An 18468-nucleotide genomic window follows, 5' to 3' on the forward strand; every position below is an offset into this window, starting at 1 on the left:
ACCCAAGGATCAAGAAGTGGCGCAAATACGCGTGATCTTGAAGTTATTTATAGATTTTCGTGTACGGTTCTCGGAAATTCTCACCGAGTACTATCGCGAACTTACTAGAACCTTCTCCATCGTATGAATAGTTGTACTCCCCATGTCGACAGTTTGGTTATAGTTCACGGACCCCTCCGTTCCGTGAACTCTTTTTCGAAGAAGCTGTAGCCTTAGGGCTAATAGCAAAAACTTCTAAGACATGAAACACAATACAAATGTCGACATTTAGTGTTGTTTTTTGAGCTATAGGATTAAGATCTACGATCAGTAATACAAAGTGACTATTTGGTAAGTTATATAGACAGTGATTTGTTGAGCGATTCGGTAGCGTAATTTGGGCTAAGCGAAAGTATACGTTGTGTTAAAGTAGGGTGAATAAAGGACTGGTGTGGGTGAAATTTGTGAATAAAGGACTCCTTGTGAAGCAGTAGTGTTTCATTCCGAGTCAGAACCCACAGTACGTAACAATATGTATATCTGGTTACAGCCCGTGGAACTTGGAAACGTGACTCGATACGAGGTTAAGATTTACGCCGTCACTCTGTCAGTCGCAAATCCTGACAGGCTCATCAATGGATCAGAATCCTTGCCGAAGGTGAGATGTTAATAATGTAATAAGGCACTTCATCTAATTGTTCCAAGTCTTTAATGTTCAATGATATATACATTTATTAATTATCCTCTTAGGATTATTTATCGTCACCAATTCTGTACTTCTACATTACATAAAACTAGATACATATAGAACTACTACAACATAGAAGCTAGAGCCATCCTCCCCTATAAAACTATGAAGGCTTCAAATGCGCCCTGGTACTAGAAGACTCCGCAACAAATTCTGATTGATTTTTATTTATTTGCTTACCTATTTTAACTTCAATGCATGAGAAGAACAATTAAATCGAAGTTTTATTGTCGCTTTAAAAACCTTTCACACTGTAATAAGTTTTTTTTAAAGTTCTTAGCTTGGGCATTTATTGAGGCATTTATTTTTGAAGCAGTGGTATACTCATCATGACGCCAGCAAGAGATGTAATCCATTCATCGTTTGTTCAATAAAGAGCTTTTAAATTTTACTTTGATATTCTCGACTTTGATTTTACTTGTTCTGATTATATCACGACCAGACTAAGAGAACTACTGACTCATTTATTACCAGATGTTATTTATTTTTAAAACGTTTTTCTTTGTTCTTAATACTAAAAGGATTAATTTCTCAGGAGGTATCGAGTGAGGCTTGCATCGCTCACTCGGCGGCCATGTCCCCGAGCGAGGTGTCTCGAAGTGCCAGGAGTGTTGGGACAGCTGCACTTTTAGCTGTCTCGCTGCTGGCGATCCTCGCCGCTGTCGGTGCCGCTGTGCTGTATTGGAGGTGAACAAACTATTTATTGAGCATACATATGCATTACATGGTCATCATCAACCCTGCAGAAAAAATATTTGGTATTATTGTGCTACCGATACCCCTGTACCGCGCGTTAGGTATGCGCGCGACGAGACAGAGGGGGAGTATCGACCGTTTTATTCAAAAAGGTTTCAAAATCATTAAAGATAGGGAGCCATTATTCTTTTTAACAAAGCGGTAAAAAATTAATTTAATGACTATATTCAACTTAAAAAAATAAATTATCTTCATTGTTAAATTTCGTCTGTATAAGAAAAGAACGAAAAAAAATGTATAAATTCAATAGTTGTTACGTCATTGCTTTTTAAATTCCATTTCGGTCGTAACACTACATTTATATTATGAATTCAAAAGCACTCGCTATTCTATCAACATAACAGTGATAATGAAAACATCACGAAGCGGTAAAAGATGCTGTAAATTAATGTCGCCTTGAACTTGTCAACTTAAACAAAGAGGTAAAAAATTGTGACTCAGAATTTTGTGTATGGTCGTGTTTCTATTAGTAATAAATTCTTGGCGTTGACTTTTTCTAAGATCGTGGAATACTTAGAGCAATTCAGAAAAGGTTGCCTAACTTCATACTGGCTATTTATACAAGTATTACATTATTTGAAAAAGGAAGACTTTTTAATTTTGTTTACGATTATAATTTGTTTTTACGAACATGTATCGAATCGGACCTTTTCGTTTGACACGTTGTTGATAGGCAATATCACTGAAAATCTATCTCGTCTCCGATACCGTTTTCGCACAAATTTTATGTAACTCTTTCATATGAGAATTATACAAATTGATCTGCGTAACGACTAAATCAAAAACATCACTATCAAAAAATAAATCCGTTACTCTACTGATAGTCGGGGCGTCACCAAGTTCAATAGTTGCACCGAGAATATTTAAATAATTCTATAAGTTTTGTGTAATACCATGTTGGTTCCACTCTTCTTTACTATCTGATGCTATAACATATTTTTTTTTGATATTTTGGTCGCTTAATAAAGTCGCTATCTTCTGTTGCAGTATCATTTTTACAATAACCACATTTTTATTCATAATCACTCGGATATTCAGATAAAGTATCTGCGTATAATTCATTGAAAAATTCTTTATTACTTTACGTCAACTTTTTTTTTAGTTATTAATTAATTTTTACAACAAAAGATTTTGCGGCTCGTATAAGCGAGAGAAACATCTTGTATTATACTGACGAACAATTGCATTGCATGGTCGCCAGCAAAGAAAACAGTGGTGCAAAAAAAAAAAAACAATCACCTGGTTTACTCGTGCCGGCCACGACAGTAACTTTCGGCTTTAAAAAAACGAGTTTACTCATTTCAACATGGTCAACAATTTGACATACGATTTGTATTTAATTTAACACTATTGATTTATTTAATTTTTATAAAAAAGTCACTTTTATTTCTGTCTCAAATTATATTTAATGTGTAATAAACAAACGATTATAATGCTTCGCGGTGTTAATGTATGTATAGTTGAGTGTTTATCTGTATCGCAATATTTTTTTTCTTTTTACGGCCTCGTTTGTGGGGCTTCTCGTTTTCTCGCTCTTCTTTATTCGTCTCAATATAATTTAATAATATTTCTTTTTTCTATCATAATCTCTTTCATTCTTTTCCTATACACCAATATCTCATTTTGCGTCGTAGTTACGTTCCAAAAAAACACGAAAATTGAAACGTCGCAATGTGAATTAATATTTTCTATAGCTAATCATGTGAAGATCGAAAATAGATTCCAGGGTTACCAAAATACTACTTTTTGAAAAGAAAATTGAACAAAGTAAACATTTAAAAAACAAAAATAATGTAACTGTGCCAAGAAATTGGAAAAATATTTACCTTTTTCGTAACCAGAAACAACACGTAAAAATTTATATAAATTTATTATTATCTTTTAAAAAAAGCACAACACACTACGAAATTGAAACTAAACTCTAAAATTAGCAAAACAAAGTGAAAATAAAACTGTATTCAAATTGCGTTGTTTTTAGTAAGAAAAGGAATCCCCGAGTTTTGATGGCATGGCGCAATTAGGAACAAAAATGTTGCCATCTTATAGAAAAAAAGAAAATTAAAGAAAAGATTTAAGACTCGAACCTAAAACAACGCAACCTCGAAAATCTAACGACGCACAGTGAAAATCAGTACTAATTAAACAGCGATGCAACTTCGAAAAAAAACGCAAAACGTAACGACGCAAAGCGAGGCATTGGTGTACTTTGTTACCTTCCTCCTGGACACTGCTATTTTAGAATTTATTTTCTGTACATTAATAATTTGGTAATAGTAACATTTTCCCATAAAATTTTATTTTGTTTTATCCTTTTTTTTAATATATCTATATCTATTATAAAGCATATCATAATCTTTTCCATTTTTATCACAGATTGTTTTTCTCCTTTATATATTACCCGACTATATAGTTTTGTTATTCTTTATAACTTTTTCTATCGCCGTCCAGCTTTACTCAAGGAAGTATTGCAATATTGAAATCAATTATTAACTACGTTAATTTTAAAAATATCGCTTAAAATACATTTAATTTCGAGGAACTAAAGGCTTCCTCAGTCTCCACCTCACCGTGCTGTACTAAGGTGCGGTACAGAAGTTTCGGTAGGTATAGTTCCTTGATGTCTTATGAAGAAAAACATATAATCATCTATTATTTTGTTCTCGTCATATTATGTTATAAAATAAAAATTGTATGTAATTATTTTTATATTAGTTTTATACGATAAATATTTTAATTGTTAATAAATCTATGAATATCATTCGTTTGCAGATGTAGATCTCGTCTAAGCAAGTGCATCAGTGCTGCATACAATTATCTGGAGGAAGGAGGTGAGAGAGCTGCTCGAGCGCCATTGAATGTTTATAAGAAACCTGGTGAGCCTTAATTTAATTATACAACCTCAATAGCCTGCTCCATATTTTAATATTTAAATTTTACGTGAGCCGCAATTAAATGTTTTTAAAATTATGTAAAAAGGTTTGTATACCTTTTTTTAAAAGAAAATTAATTTATTGATGACATAAATGACTAAATTTTATTTTTGTTGTCAGTAATATAAAAGACATTTTGATACACGTAGGTAACGATAATTTTTTTAAAAATATAAACACAAATTTATTGGAAATACATTTATTAAAAGCAACCAATAATCCTGCAAAGAACATAATAAGTTGTTATTGTTGCAGAAACATTCGCTTCAATAATTCTATATCAACTTCTCTATTATACCGACGTAACTTGGTCCAACATTGGAATATGTAGGTTGGGAAAAAAGTTTCATGGCAATTTATATGAAAATTCGAAAGATATTTTTTAAAGCTTATTTTAATATAATTGTAGTATATAGATGCTATTTTTTCGATTTTTTGCCACCTTGTAGGCGGTGATATGATGCCGTTATTGTAGTAATTATGGTACTTTTGATAAAAAAACAACAGTTCAAGTATATTTAGTAGTCTTCTCTCCTTTATTTTAATGACAACTGACAACTACTTAAAAGAGTAACATTGGTATCGCGCGCCTCACAGGTTTGCACACACAAAAGCGTAAAAGTGCATTTACGTATTTTTTCCAAGAATACCCTACATTAATAATCACTGGTTCAAAGTATGATTGCTAACAATAGGAAGGATGCAAGGCAATTTAAGCGTAAAGCCTACACCATAAAGTTGTTAATGGTATGTTTAGCAGTGTGCTCCCCGCTGCGGGCAGGTACGGGGAGCGTGTGCAGTGCGGGGGGCGGGGAGGAGGCGGAGGCTGCGCGACCGCCGCGCATGGCGGGCTCGGCGCGGCCGCCGCTGCGCGCGCGCGCCTTCGTGCGACACGTGGCTGCACTACATGCTGATGGAGATATTGGATTCAGGTACAACGCAATCACATAAGAAATTTTAATGTAAAATAAGGCGTGATCTGGTCCATTTCGTTTGATGGGACGAAAACTTGAATGTTTAACATAAATTAAAAAATTGTAGATCTCGTTCAATTATGGTAAAGCAGGGGTTGGCAATCTGAAGCTTGATTTTGAAGCTGCGGATCTTTAGTTCCATACGCAAATATTTATATTACATAAATTAAGCTTTCCCGGCGTGAATATAAATCTGTTTTTACCGTATATATGTATTATCTAATTTAGTTCGTAAACCCTTATTTAAAATAGAATATTCAAGGACTATTTATTGTTAGCAAGAAAAAAAGGTTATGGCTCTTTAAAAAAATATAATTTTTTAAGTTGCAATTTTTTACAATTCCGACTCTAGAGGCTGGGAGATGAAGATATATATATTATCATCATCATCATTTTAACATAAAACGTCCACTGATAGGCATAGGACTCTCCGATAGATTTCCAATAAGCCTGTTTAGAAATAGCCTTTATCCACTGTCTTCGACTACCTTAATCACCCACGCTGCGCTTATCGGTTCGCGGTTTCCATTCTAGATTTAAAAATATTTCCTTTAAATCCACTTCCTAATCCTTCTAACTGAAGATACTTTTCAGCGAATATATTTGTATAATTCTCGATTTCACTTATAACAGCATAATTATTTTCAACAGCAAAGAATACGAAATTGTTGTGGCGAAGTCTGCGGCCCTCGGTCACACAAGTCACCATAGCTATCGTCCTGAAAATAGACTGAAAAATCGTTACCTAAATATTACAGCTTGTAAGTACTTCTACTTGTCACTGGACATATGTGTATATTGTATTTTAAAGATTAGTTTATTTATCTTATCTAGTTATATTTATGACATATTTTAAGTAATCTGTAATATATGTATATATCAATTTCTTGCTGAGCGCCCACTCTTAATGGTTGTATGTAAGATATTGTCTTTAGAAATAACATTGCCTTTTGTGCTTTAGTTTTTGTCTATTAAATGCGATTATTGTCCTGTCGTTCTACAATGAAGAGTAAATAAGTAAATAAATATTACTTCTAAAATTATGAGATTTTTACCTATATACTAACTAACTAATATATCTCTTGAACTGTAAAGATTAGAAACTTGAAATTTAGCAAAAATATTGCTTAAGCCGAGTAGTGCTTAACTATGAAAGGAATCTACAAAAAAAATGTGCATTTTACGCCAAGCGAAGTAGGCGAGGCGGGCACACATAGTGTATATACGTGGGAGAATAACTATTTCCATTTCTTAACGTTCCTACACTAAGTTATTAAGATGGACATTGTGTTGTTAATTATATACTTAAAACCAGAGTTAATCATAAATCATCAAGCCTTTACATGTACTATCCCACCTTTATTATTCAGAATTGTGAAGTTTTGGACGATGCAGATAGATGGCGCTAGTAATTTGTTCGCACCATTAAAATCATCGCTCGGTTAAATAGGGGCATTAAAAAAGTTCTTTCTTATGAATCTTTAATTATGATTGTTTATAACAGATGATCATTCGAGGGTGTGTGTGTCGGCTGGGGCTCGTTGCGGAGCCGCAGGGTGTGTGGGTGCCGGACGCGGAGTGGCCTGCGATTACGTGAATGCGAATTTCATCGACGGAATGCTGCCGGCACTGGATGCGCGCGCCGAGCGACGTCTCGAACGCACGCTGCAGCGACGCGCGCGCCCTCAACGGTATACACACAAACTCAATTATGTACACATACGTGCAAATATATTTTTGTTCGATGTAGGGACCGCATAAAAAGTCGCAAAAAACTTTCACGTATAACTACTAAGAATAGTTTTCGCAGTTAAATGATCCACACCAAACAATTTTAATTTATGTACAATTTTAGTCTATAGTTATAGGCAACAAAATACGTGAGAAAAGTAGACGAAAGTAAACGTTACCGGAAAGAAATAAAGTTCCTTTTTCAATGCAGCATTTGGTAGGGATATAATATTCTGGCAGTCACTGATTCGAGGTATTTCTTTTTAGATTAATAGTCAATGTCATGGCTAGTTATACGTATTTGTAACTTAATTATCAAGCACCGCATTCTATACAAATAGAACTAGTTGTAACAAAGTTTATAAAAGACTAATTTTGTAAATAATAAACTGTATTAATTAGACCGTCAGGGTCAAAAAAATTTAATACCTATTTAAGGATATTTATAAACTGAAGGCTAAATATTATACATGTCAACAGCGTGCAGTGATCAGATGGGGGTATAAATGGTTTTTTTTTGTTTTCACAAGAAATTGGTGTTTTGTAAAATTATATTACTATGAATAATTATTATTGAAAAACTTATTGAAAAATATTTTAAATAGACAACCATCAGTGAAGCAGTCCAAACCCCCTCCTAACCTGGCTGATGGCATTGAATCTGCATTCCTGAATATTGAATTCTCTGGGATCGTGGAATCAGAAGAACATCCCGAAGAGTCTGACAGCGATAGGAGTGATGATGATAGCGAATTGGACGACGTTTACGTGGAAATGAGTGAGTGCACACTTCAGTAAATATAATTTAAATATCGAAGCACAGGACAATTGCATTCTGAGTATTTATCTAATATACCACCACCTCGAAGTAAAAACAACCAACTATAATTCAAATACTATTACAAACTTTATTTGTTTCAACTTCAGAAGCAATAATCTCTATATCATAACTTAACCATTTAGTTTTCTATCGAAAAGTTCAATATTGTCATACATTTCATTTAAATCTTTGAATAAAGATATAAATATATAAATAAATATTTAAACTGTATTGTATTTCCAAATCCCACTTTGCATTGCAAATTGTGAGCAGTAACGGCCTCCCATAAAGTTTACACTTTTACCTGTTAAATTGTTTACACAGCATTTTTGATATTCTTTTATTATCTGTACTAATTTTAATCTAAGCCAACAATAAAAATAATTAAAGTATTTTTCTTTGAGTAATATATGTATATTTATTCTAGATTATTAAATGCGTTTATCAATATTTGCTTCGGTAAAGAGAATAAGGGTCTATATTTCGTGAAGTTATTCTCTATTGCGTGAAAAGTAACAAACCAATTTAGCACATACCCTGCACATAATCATCCATTTTCAAATAATAATTATCTGTCTCAACAATAATGAATAAAGATGAGTAACTTTAATAACTCATTAGTAATAGTTGCCGATCTGATGTCACAAAATTCTTCTCTGATTTTCTTAAAGTTTTGTTGTACCTGAAAATTTTGCTTGTCTATAATATATCAAGTTTGGCATTAGAATCTTGTTTACATTAAGTAAGTAAACCTATAAGGTATATAGTTTATGGCATAATGTGACGTATTTATTATAGATGGCGTACCACGACGTGTAAAATTGGAATGGCTGGTGTGGCGACGGCGGTATATCGCTACGCAAGGTCCCACACCGGCAACACTGGACGCTTTCTGGCGTATGATCTGGCAACACCAAGTTCACACTGTAGTAATGATAACTAACTTGGTAGAACGTGGCAGGGTGAGTACCTACTACATTATTTGCTGTTTAATGTTACCGAAACCGCTGTACCGCTCCTTTACGAAGAACATAAGTATTGCAGCAGTGAGCTATCACGGTAGACTGAAGTAATGGTTTCGCCGATACTCCCTACGTCTTGCCATATTTAATGGGAAGGTTGTGTCCCAACAATGGGAATATAAAGCAAATAATAAATGACTTACGAAAAGTAATATGTATGTTTATTTCCATTTTAGCGCAAATGTGATATGTATTGGCCGGCCGGCGGTCGAGGCAGCTCTGCGGAATTTGGCGGAGTGCACGTCACGCTGCTGCACGAGGACGTACGCGCGGCGTATACTGTGCGCCGGTTGCGCGTGCGCGTTGTGCATAAGGTATGAGGGTAGTTCGAAATTCTATCATACTCACATGTAATATGGTCTCATTTTGACATTTACAATTTTTTTGTGAACTTTATTGGCATTTATTTATGTTGTGTCACCTTTGAGTCTAGGTTGAGGGAAGTCGCGTCTATGGGCTGATATTATAATGATAAATTGAGCGGTGCCCTTATACGAGGGTCAAACTGAAAGTTCTTAGAAAATCAAAAACTAAGCATTCTAGCAAGTTATTAGTTTTATTATAACTTTTCAAAATAGCGTCCATTTACATCAATACATCGCTGCATTCGATGGAACCATTGAGAAAAGCACCTTGCCCACTCGGCCTTAGGGGTCTCTTCGACGGCGTTTTGAAACGCAGCCACTGCTTCTTCGGCGTCCATAAAATGTTTTCCTCGAAGTTTTTCTTTTATTTTCGGGAATAAATAAAAATCGCAGGGTGCGAGGTCGGGGCTATACGGCGGGTGACCCAGTAATTCCACGTCTGAGGTCGCCAAATAGTCGATCGTTTGCCTGGCGGTGTGCGACGAGGCATTGTCGTGATGAAGGAGGATCCTGCTGCGAGGTCGTTTCTCTCGAACTTTTTCCAAGACAAGTGGCAAACAGTTGTTAGTGTACCACTCTGCATTAACCGTTTTCTGATCCTCTAAGACAACTGTCGCGTAATGACCTGTCTTTCCATAGAACGAGGCCACTATCTTTTTTCCAACACTTCGACCTCTCTTCACTTTAGTTGGCAACTCTTCGGAAGGAAACACCCACTGAGCAGACTGTCTTTTGGTTTCCGGATCATAACAGTAAATCCAGCTTTCGTCACCCGTTAGTATGTCGAACACAGCATTTGAGTCACCTCCGTTAAATTTTTGGATCATTTCTCGGCACCAATCAACACGGCGGAGTTTTTGAGCCTCAGTCAAATTATGCGGTATCCAGCGGGAACAAAGCTTCCTGACCGCTAAATGTTCATGGAAGATTTTGTGCACTTGACTCATACCTATGCCTAGACTTGTCCGAATCTGCTGATAGGTCACTCTTTTGTCAGTCTCTATCATACGCCGCACAACACTGATATTGTCTTCAGTCGTCGCTGTAGAAGGCCGTCCCTCACGCAAATCATCGGTGAGATTAGTTCGACCACGTTTGAATTCATTAAACCAGTTGTAAACTGTGGCACGAGATGGGGCTTCATCGTGAAAAGCCAATTGAAGTCTATCATAACTTTCTTGTTGACTTATATGACATCGAAAGTCATAAAAAATCATTGCACGAAAATTTTCTCGGCTTAAATTCATTCTGACGTGCACAGACAATTTTCAATTTGCCGCCAAATCGTAAAACAAATGACAAATGAATGAAATTTATACTCAATATTATTGGTAAAGAGTTGTATTTTCAAAATTTAAACTTATTTTTTTAATATAATGCTTTTAAGTTGCCAGTTCTAAAAACTTTCAGTTTGGCCCTCGTATGACCTGTGTCATATCATAGCACTAATGCTAGCGCCACCTGTCGACACCGTTCTAAGTAACAACATTTCGATACATTTAGTTTAGCAGCTTAACGACTAGTACGGATAGTCAATTAACGCTCGGCGCAGCAACGCCCTCGAATAGTCAATTGAAATTGAAATGACTTACAGTGAAGCTGTTATTACCTTTTGAAAAATTGGATGTCAAGATTATAAACACCATTCAAATTTTCTTTCAAAGATTCAACCATAATACAGTACCCGGCGATAAATATTGCATTGCAATTAGCCGATTGTCTCTTTCCAAAAGGTCGATGTGCAATATTAAAATTTAGAGTAAAAATTAGTAAGACATAGGTTTTATCAGTGATGATTTGCGGCATTATAACGTATCTTAATCTGAAATTTATTGGCAAGCTCATAGTCTCAATGATATATGGACTTCTTAATGCTATGTTCGACATTGCACTACGTGAACGAATCAGGAATAACATCCCAGTGGATAGGCAAGTTAAGGCAATCGGCCACATAACGCATAGACTTGATGGTGGGTGGGGCTTCAATGTTCTGGAGTGGAGACGATATGGCTGTCGTAGCGTGGGACGTACATCCACTAGGTCAAGAAATGACTTTCTAAGTCTTCGGTGTATGCTGGATGCAAGCCACTTCATACCACCCGCAGAGAAAATCTGCACGGGAAGACTATGCCCAGCTGTGGACTCCCTACGGCTGATATGATAATAATGAAGTCTTACTGTGAATTTATTATACAGGGCTGCGAAGGCAAAGATGAAAACGCAGCGCCCGACGGTGGTAGAATCGTACTTCAATACCATTACACTGTGTGGCCCGATCACGGCACCCCACGTCATCCCTTGGCAGTGTTGCCCTTCGTAAAAGCCGCCTCCGCGGACCCTGGCACTGTGTTAGTGCACTGCAGGCAAGTTTAAACCTTGTAGTCTTAACAACAACGCTTAATATATTTTTATTCAATTCAGAAAGAAATGTACTATAAAATTTTATATTTGTAACCACTCATGTACAATTACATTACCGTTTAATGTTTAGTGTTATTATGCGTTGGTTTTTACATTACAATATTAAAGGCACTTCGTCACTAATTCAGATAAGATTTCGATTTATTTTTACCCTTAGCATTTACTGTTAAACCTGCCTTTATCAGGGAAACTAACTTGTTTTCGCTATTTCGATATACATAATAAAGTCAATATATAATATTAGATAGGTTTACATTCATGCAAATAATGTAATAATATCATAAAGTATAAGATAATGGTACAGGTAAATATATATTAGTTGAAAAAAAAACATAAATCGATTTAATATAATTAAGAATTTAAAAAAAAAATTACTGTAATATGCTATTTAATAAGAAATTATTTTAGGTGTTTTACACAACTTTATAGAGTACACAAAACATACAAACGTACAATATCAAAAAGTTGTTTTATACATTAAGTGACGAGTTTAAGATATGTCCCTAACTATGCATGCACAGCAAAAACAAACAAACGACAAACAATTATATATTATTTTCTATATTACACTAAGGTTGAAATATTGAAAACTAATTTAAACGGTTTTATAAAGTGTTCATAATTGAGGTTAAAATATGAGTACCGTTGTCTTTAACAATATTATTGTATAGCCGAACACATTTACTTTTAAGATTTAATTATGTCTTGTCTATTGGTAAAAATTCTTTTGTGATGCCATCTATTATATTAACTGAAAATAAAATAATAAAAATCGTTACATTTTTACAGTGCCGGTGTTGGACGTACGGGCACATATATAGTTCTAGACGCACAACTAAATCAATTGAAACTAACTGGTACTCTATCTCCTCTTGGTTTCCTTTGTCGTGCCCGAACCCAGAGAAATCATCTAGTACAGACAGAAGAACAGTATGTTTTCGTACACGACGCTTTGCTGGAACATGTACGGTCTGGCAACACGGAAGTTGAATTCGGTAAAGCCAGAGAATATCTCGCTAAACTGCTAGAAGACATATCAGAAGAGGAGCTAGCGGTTATGGATCTTAATTTACCCAGACCGAAGAGCGTTAATGAAATGAATGGAGAGACATCCAGTATCAAGTCAAGTCAAAACATTACAGATAAAGACGATATGGGAGAGAATGGTAGCCAAATATCTATAAAGACTGATGAATTAAATAGTGAACTGAGTAAGTCTTCAACTAGAGAGCCTGATGAGGAACAAACCACAGGTTTGGTTAACGGTGATGAATCTGAGGGTGTGTATGACTTGGGTCCTCGGTCTACTGACACCTACACAAAGAAAATGGCAGCTTACAATAACATGAATGAACAGGAGAAGGAAGAATTAAGACGGTAAATATTTAATGCAAATTTTGATGATCATTTGAAATATTGCAGCTTATTTAATATCTTTGCCATGAAAATACCATATCCATATTCAACAACTCGTATGTAGCAAAGAATATGGATAGTAAGTTGACTTTCGATGCAGCGACTCGTTCATTAATCATATTATGGTTAATTAATATTTTTTAATGTTTAAAACCCTTAATTTATAGCAAGTTGAAAATGTTTAAAATCTTCACCGACACTCAATTGACTTATAGGCGCAAATGCTACATAACATAAGGGATGCTTGTGGAAAATACTTAGCTAAAATTATAAATACTCTTAAAGATTTCTACGCAAGATTAAATGTGCTAAAATAATCAACAAAACGAGTTTCGTGACGTCATCAATGATGACATAACAGTTTTTTAAACAATGCGGGGTTTACTACATACATCTATGTGCTTCAAACAGTATGTTATTTTGTTGTTTCAGATTTTGGTAAAGATGTGTTCGCATCTGTTACTATGCACTAATTTAAATGATGAAATAATTTTGCATGTTTTTCTATTTACTTTATTAATTATATCTTTTTAGAGCAAATCGAGCGGAAAATTATGCGCTTTTGGAGCGAATGCGGTCTCTTGCCAACCGACACAACGTGTACCAAGGGCCTCCACCAGTTAATTTGTTAGAGAAACAATTCCAGGTGAGATGATTTTAAAATTTCGTAAAACTGCAAATAAGGGGTAAAACATTAACCAAAACTATACTTATTTCTATTTTGAGCAAAAGTACTTTCTTATTCTGTATATAAACACTTAAAAAATTGCTAAATAATTGACTGAGAAAAGGTATCCCTTGAGTGTATCTGTAATACTAAACAAAGTTAACTAACTGCCTTTTTAAGGTCATCTAGAGATGTCGGATGCTTACAGCTATTGCTATAGGAAATCTATGGAGAAGGTTGATGCCCTACGACTGAAGTGATTATCATCAAATAAATCTTCAAATGATGATAGATTTTAACCTTAAAACTATAGAGGTGGCTTTTTCGAGTTATAAATAAATATGTAAACTCATATATTAACAATTTTATGTATATAAAAATAATATGTAGTAGTTTCGCGTGTTATTCGCCCGTACGATTTCCCAGGATTTTTACTATACAAAATTTATTTTCGTAACTAGTCAAATGTCAGATGATGAAGTGAAATGTCAAAAAAAAATTTTACATGTTCCGGCTTCTTTGTCATTTTACATATAAAGACTGTCTCAATGTTAAGGAGGATCAGGATCAGTCACAACGGAATCCAAAAGATGATTACACGCTGGAAAATCCTTTTGTTTTGTGCCATTGTGTGAAAAGTGTAGCTACTATACTAAAATTATGTTTAGGTGATCTTTAAATTGTATTAAATAATTAACCTTTTACTAATATATCTTTCAAGTAAAAATTATTAAAATTCGATGAACACTAATTCTGAATTATTAACATTATTATAAATTTATTTTTAGCTAATAACGCGTTCATGTGTGGAGCCCAGCGTATGCGCTCGAACGCCGCATAACGCCGAAAAGAACAGGCCCGGAGGCATCCTGCCATCAGACTCTGCGAGAGTTATGCTTGTTCCGAAACCCGGCGTTGAAGGTAATTAGTTGCCTCTATGAAGCCTTAAAGTAGGTTTAGGTAACCAAACTATATCTTAAAGAATTTACTCCTTTACTACAACTAACATGAACACTAATTAGAAAAAAAAATACAGTATCCTTTAAGATATGATGGTAAAGTTTTCTTGTAAACTGGATATATTCCTATTTTTAATAACATTGAAACTCGTAGTATTAATAGAACTTACTGTTTCCTGAGAAATGAATATACATAAAGTCTACAAAGTAAACAAAATGATAAGGAATAAATTCACAGTAAATTGTATGTAGTGGAGGTAGGAATGTGAGACATAACAGGGAAGTCTCATTTGCTCAAGGATTAAGGTCTATCAATAGCTAACATCAGATGTCATATGCAGATTTTGTGAATTCCAGGAGGCAAGGCACAGAGGCTCTAAGACTTTTTTCAAGGTAGCGAAGCTCGAGCTCAAGGATGTTTTGTCTCACTCGCTCACTATTCACTTTTTCACCATATTGGGGTACATCAACTCATTCTCGTGAAGTGCTTTCAAAGCACCATTGGTCTGTTTGGCTAATGCATTGCAAGGAGAACACTTTAGACTTATTACACAAATTAACTCTGAGCAACACACCTGGCGCCCTCTTCCTATTACGCGATAGACTCGGTAGATCCATGGAATGCTGGAAGATACATCTCAAGAATAAAACTAAACTGATGATATTATGATATGCCAGGAAGCGAGTACGTGAACGCATCATGGGTTTGCGGTTGGCGACGAATGAGGGAGTTCGCCGTGGCTCAGCACCCAGGCGACGCGCCGGAACTGTGGCGGCTGCTGTGGGACCACACTGCCCAATTGGTGCTGTTCCTACATGAGCCAGAGGAACCGGTAAATTATATCTCTTTTATTTATAAGGCATATCAATGTACATTCTTCCTTATTAACTATAGTCAACAGGTAGATAATGATGAATAATTACTTTCTTTACGCGAAACGACTGAAATTCAAACCATTAATAAAATTTCATTTAGTGCATAATGACAAACATGTTTTTGATAAACATTCTCACAAGAGTAGGTGTGTGAGGGCTACGGACAGCCCCATGGACATATGTTTAAAATGTAATGTATTGTTATGTCTACAATTTTCTCATTTGTTCACAATGTTTTCCTATGCTATTTATGAACAGCATTTTGCAGTCGTTAATAATAATCATGTTATTTCTAACCAAAAAAACCTAGTTAAAAACTGTGAACTTTTTATTCCAGGATTGTGATGTGTTCTGGCCAACGGAAGAAGATAAGGAGTTATTTGTGGCAAATTTCCGAGCGAGCTTCATTTCGAAAGACGTATACGTCGCTCATAGAAAAAGCGACCGAAAACCTCCGGCAGAAAAACCTGCAGAACCTGATGTGAATGGATACAGAAGGCAAGAGAGCAGTGATTGCGCTGATGATGAGCGTCTCATCCCTGACACCAATTCTCCTGTCATAGAAGCGGAACCTGCGTACCGTTTCGACAGAACAGAGCTTCGTTTGGAAAGACTCAGTGCTGGCAGTAGAGACCTATCTGCTCGTAAATCCATAGCGAATGGAGATCTATTTTCCTCGCTATCTGAAAAGAAGAATGGACCGAAGTCACCCAAAAGTCCATCTAAGATGTCTCTGAAAAATTTTAAACTCAGTTCACCGACAAAATTCAAATTTCCTGAATGGGGGACTAGAACGACGGCTGGTTCCCCTCCAGACACAGCTCCTCCTCCACCCCCAGTAGAACCAGCTCTCACTGTAGAAGAAGAGACAGAGTTACGTAGACCATGTTACTATTATGAAAAGGTCTCAGAAGTTCCAGAAAATATACCAACTGATAGAATCATTGAAGTAACAAATGTGAGTGTGCATTCACTGCAAGATGACTACCAGCTTAGTGTTAAGTTTATTAAGTGCAGTAGTTGGTTGAATGGTGATACAACAGTCTACACAGCGGGCAAGCCAGATGAGAATGACTTTATTAGAGAAGTGCGGCAAACAAGTGGAAGTGAGAGGGAGCAAGCACTAGATAGACTCATTGAGCCATATAGAGACTCTTTTGGTCTAATAGAATTTGTCGCTGGCTGCCAGATGGAGTACAAGAATGGTCCTGTTATAGTTGTTGATAAGTAAGTGGATATTTCAAATTCTAGAAGCTTTATTTCGTTTTGAATTTATGTTTTAAATAAAATAAAGTTTAAAATTAATAGATTATTGTCTTATATCTAGAATAACTTTTTTTTAAAGATTAGATTTCTTTTTCAATATCTTCATCATTTCAGCCATAGGACATACACTGTTGAACCTAGGCTTATGTTTTAAAGGTGTGATGGTAAAGGTGTTCCATATAAATAAAAATGAATCGCCAAATGTGCTAAACCCAAACTTGAGGTGGAGAGGAGATGGTTATACTTTTTTCTAATTTAGTTTTTTTTACATATTTTTATTGAAAGTACTAATCTGGTTCTTGTAGGGGAAAAAAGACTAATTGCGAGAAAATTAAAACCAAAAACAGTAACTAGGGATATAATAAAAAAAATCTTGTACCACAGAGTAATTTTTTTTTTGATCATTTCATATATAATGACATTATCAAAAAATTCTTGTCTTGTATGAAATTGAAAACTAAATTTTGTATTACTGTTTAAAATAAAGATATTAAATCAGCTCTGTATAGTCTGTATTTTATTCAAAAAATATTTTTGATTCAGGTACGGCGGATGGAAGGCGCTCAGTTTCTGCGCATTAAGCGCCGCTTGCGGTGGCTTAGGTACAGAAGCAGCCGAACTGTACTGCAGCTGGGCGTTGTCCGCTCACGCGAGGTGTTCCGCTTCACCCCAGTCTCCCCACTCGACACAGTCGCCCCATTCCTCGCAGTCTCCAATCTCGTCTGATACCTCACAGTCTGCCCAATCACCTCACTCGCCGGCAGCCTTGCTTGCGACGTACTGCGCTCTCGCCGCGTATGGACCGATGTTAAGCTCACGCAAGAGCTGAACCGGGTACGTACCAAACATAAACATGGTTATTGTGAATGTGGGTGTTAGTGTGAATTAAACACTATATATTGTATCTTTTTTTTCTGTGGACGATACTTCTCATTTTAAAAATATATTTTTTTGTGCTAGGAGTAAGTTCTTTTGTTTCGCACTTTGATTACTTAGTCGTTCGTTCGCATTGAAGAAATGGTTACTGTTGCAAATTGTTATTTAAATAAAGAAATAATATATCTCATTAGTAAATAGGCCAAATAATTGTGAAAATGATTTACGTAATTATTTCAAATGTATTATTTATCTTTTTTGATTAGGTTATTTACTTAAAGTAATAACCGCTACTAAAGTTTAATTAGCAAAAAAAAAACTATTAGACTTGATCTTTACTTTTCACAACCAAGTGTGATATAGTTATGTTTCTTTCGCCCATTACTATATCAATTCTTAAAACATACGGATTACACAAACCCGCAAGCGCAGCATAGGACGTCAATCCACAAGATGAACTGACGACCTTATTAAAGTCATCGGAAGACGCTGTATTCAACCGGTCAATTTCAATTGGAAATCTTTTGATCGCTGCATGCCCTAGAATTATGAGACAAGACCAAATTAGAAGAAATATTCATGAAATTGGTTCTCGTATAATGTTCTCAGATACAACTAGCCATTAGAGGTGGGTAGATCCCCCATTAGGTGCACGCGGGAAA

At 35.4% G+C, this 18468-nt stretch overlaps 1 protein-coding gene across 1 annotated transcript in view; it reads left to right on the plus strand.

The window, feature by feature from the left end:
• The window catches only part of LOC137925266 (uncharacterized), a 35639-nt gene that overhangs the window by 15977 nt on the left and 1194 nt on the right, over positions 1-18468 (plus strand). The window contains exons 5-20 of the mRNA XM_068768691.1: positions 530-637; positions 1263-1414; positions 4253-4356; positions 5171-5345; positions 6039-6148; positions 6892-7078; positions 7724-7896; positions 8737-8900; positions 9137-9274; positions 11522-11688; positions 12536-13123; positions 13697-13808; positions 14618-14750; positions 15467-15621; positions 16002-16891; positions 17474-17764. Coding sequence (XP_068624792.1) covers positions 530-637; positions 1263-1414; positions 4253-4356; positions 5171-5345; positions 6039-6148; positions 6892-7078; positions 7724-7896; positions 8737-8900; positions 9137-9274; positions 11522-11688; positions 12536-13123; positions 13697-13808; positions 14618-14750; positions 15467-15621; positions 16002-16891; positions 17474-17759 — 3642 coding nt within the window. The 3' untranslated portion in view covers positions 17760-17764. The remainder of the gene's footprint in view (positions 1-529; positions 638-1262; positions 1415-4252; positions 4357-5170; positions 5346-6038; positions 6149-6891; positions 7079-7723; positions 7897-8736; positions 8901-9136; positions 9275-11521; positions 11689-12535; positions 13124-13696; positions 13809-14617; positions 14751-15466; positions 15622-16001; positions 16892-17473; positions 17765-18468) is intronic.

Source organism: Battus philenor, unplaced genomic scaffold (assembly GCF_028537555.1).
Source record: "Battus philenor isolate CCGP_79_NKW_IND1 unplaced genomic scaffold, ilBatPhil1.0.hap1 SCAF_26, whole genome shotgun sequence".
Taxonomy (NCBI): domain Eukaryota; kingdom Metazoa; phylum Arthropoda; class Insecta; order Lepidoptera; family Papilionidae; genus Battus; species Battus philenor.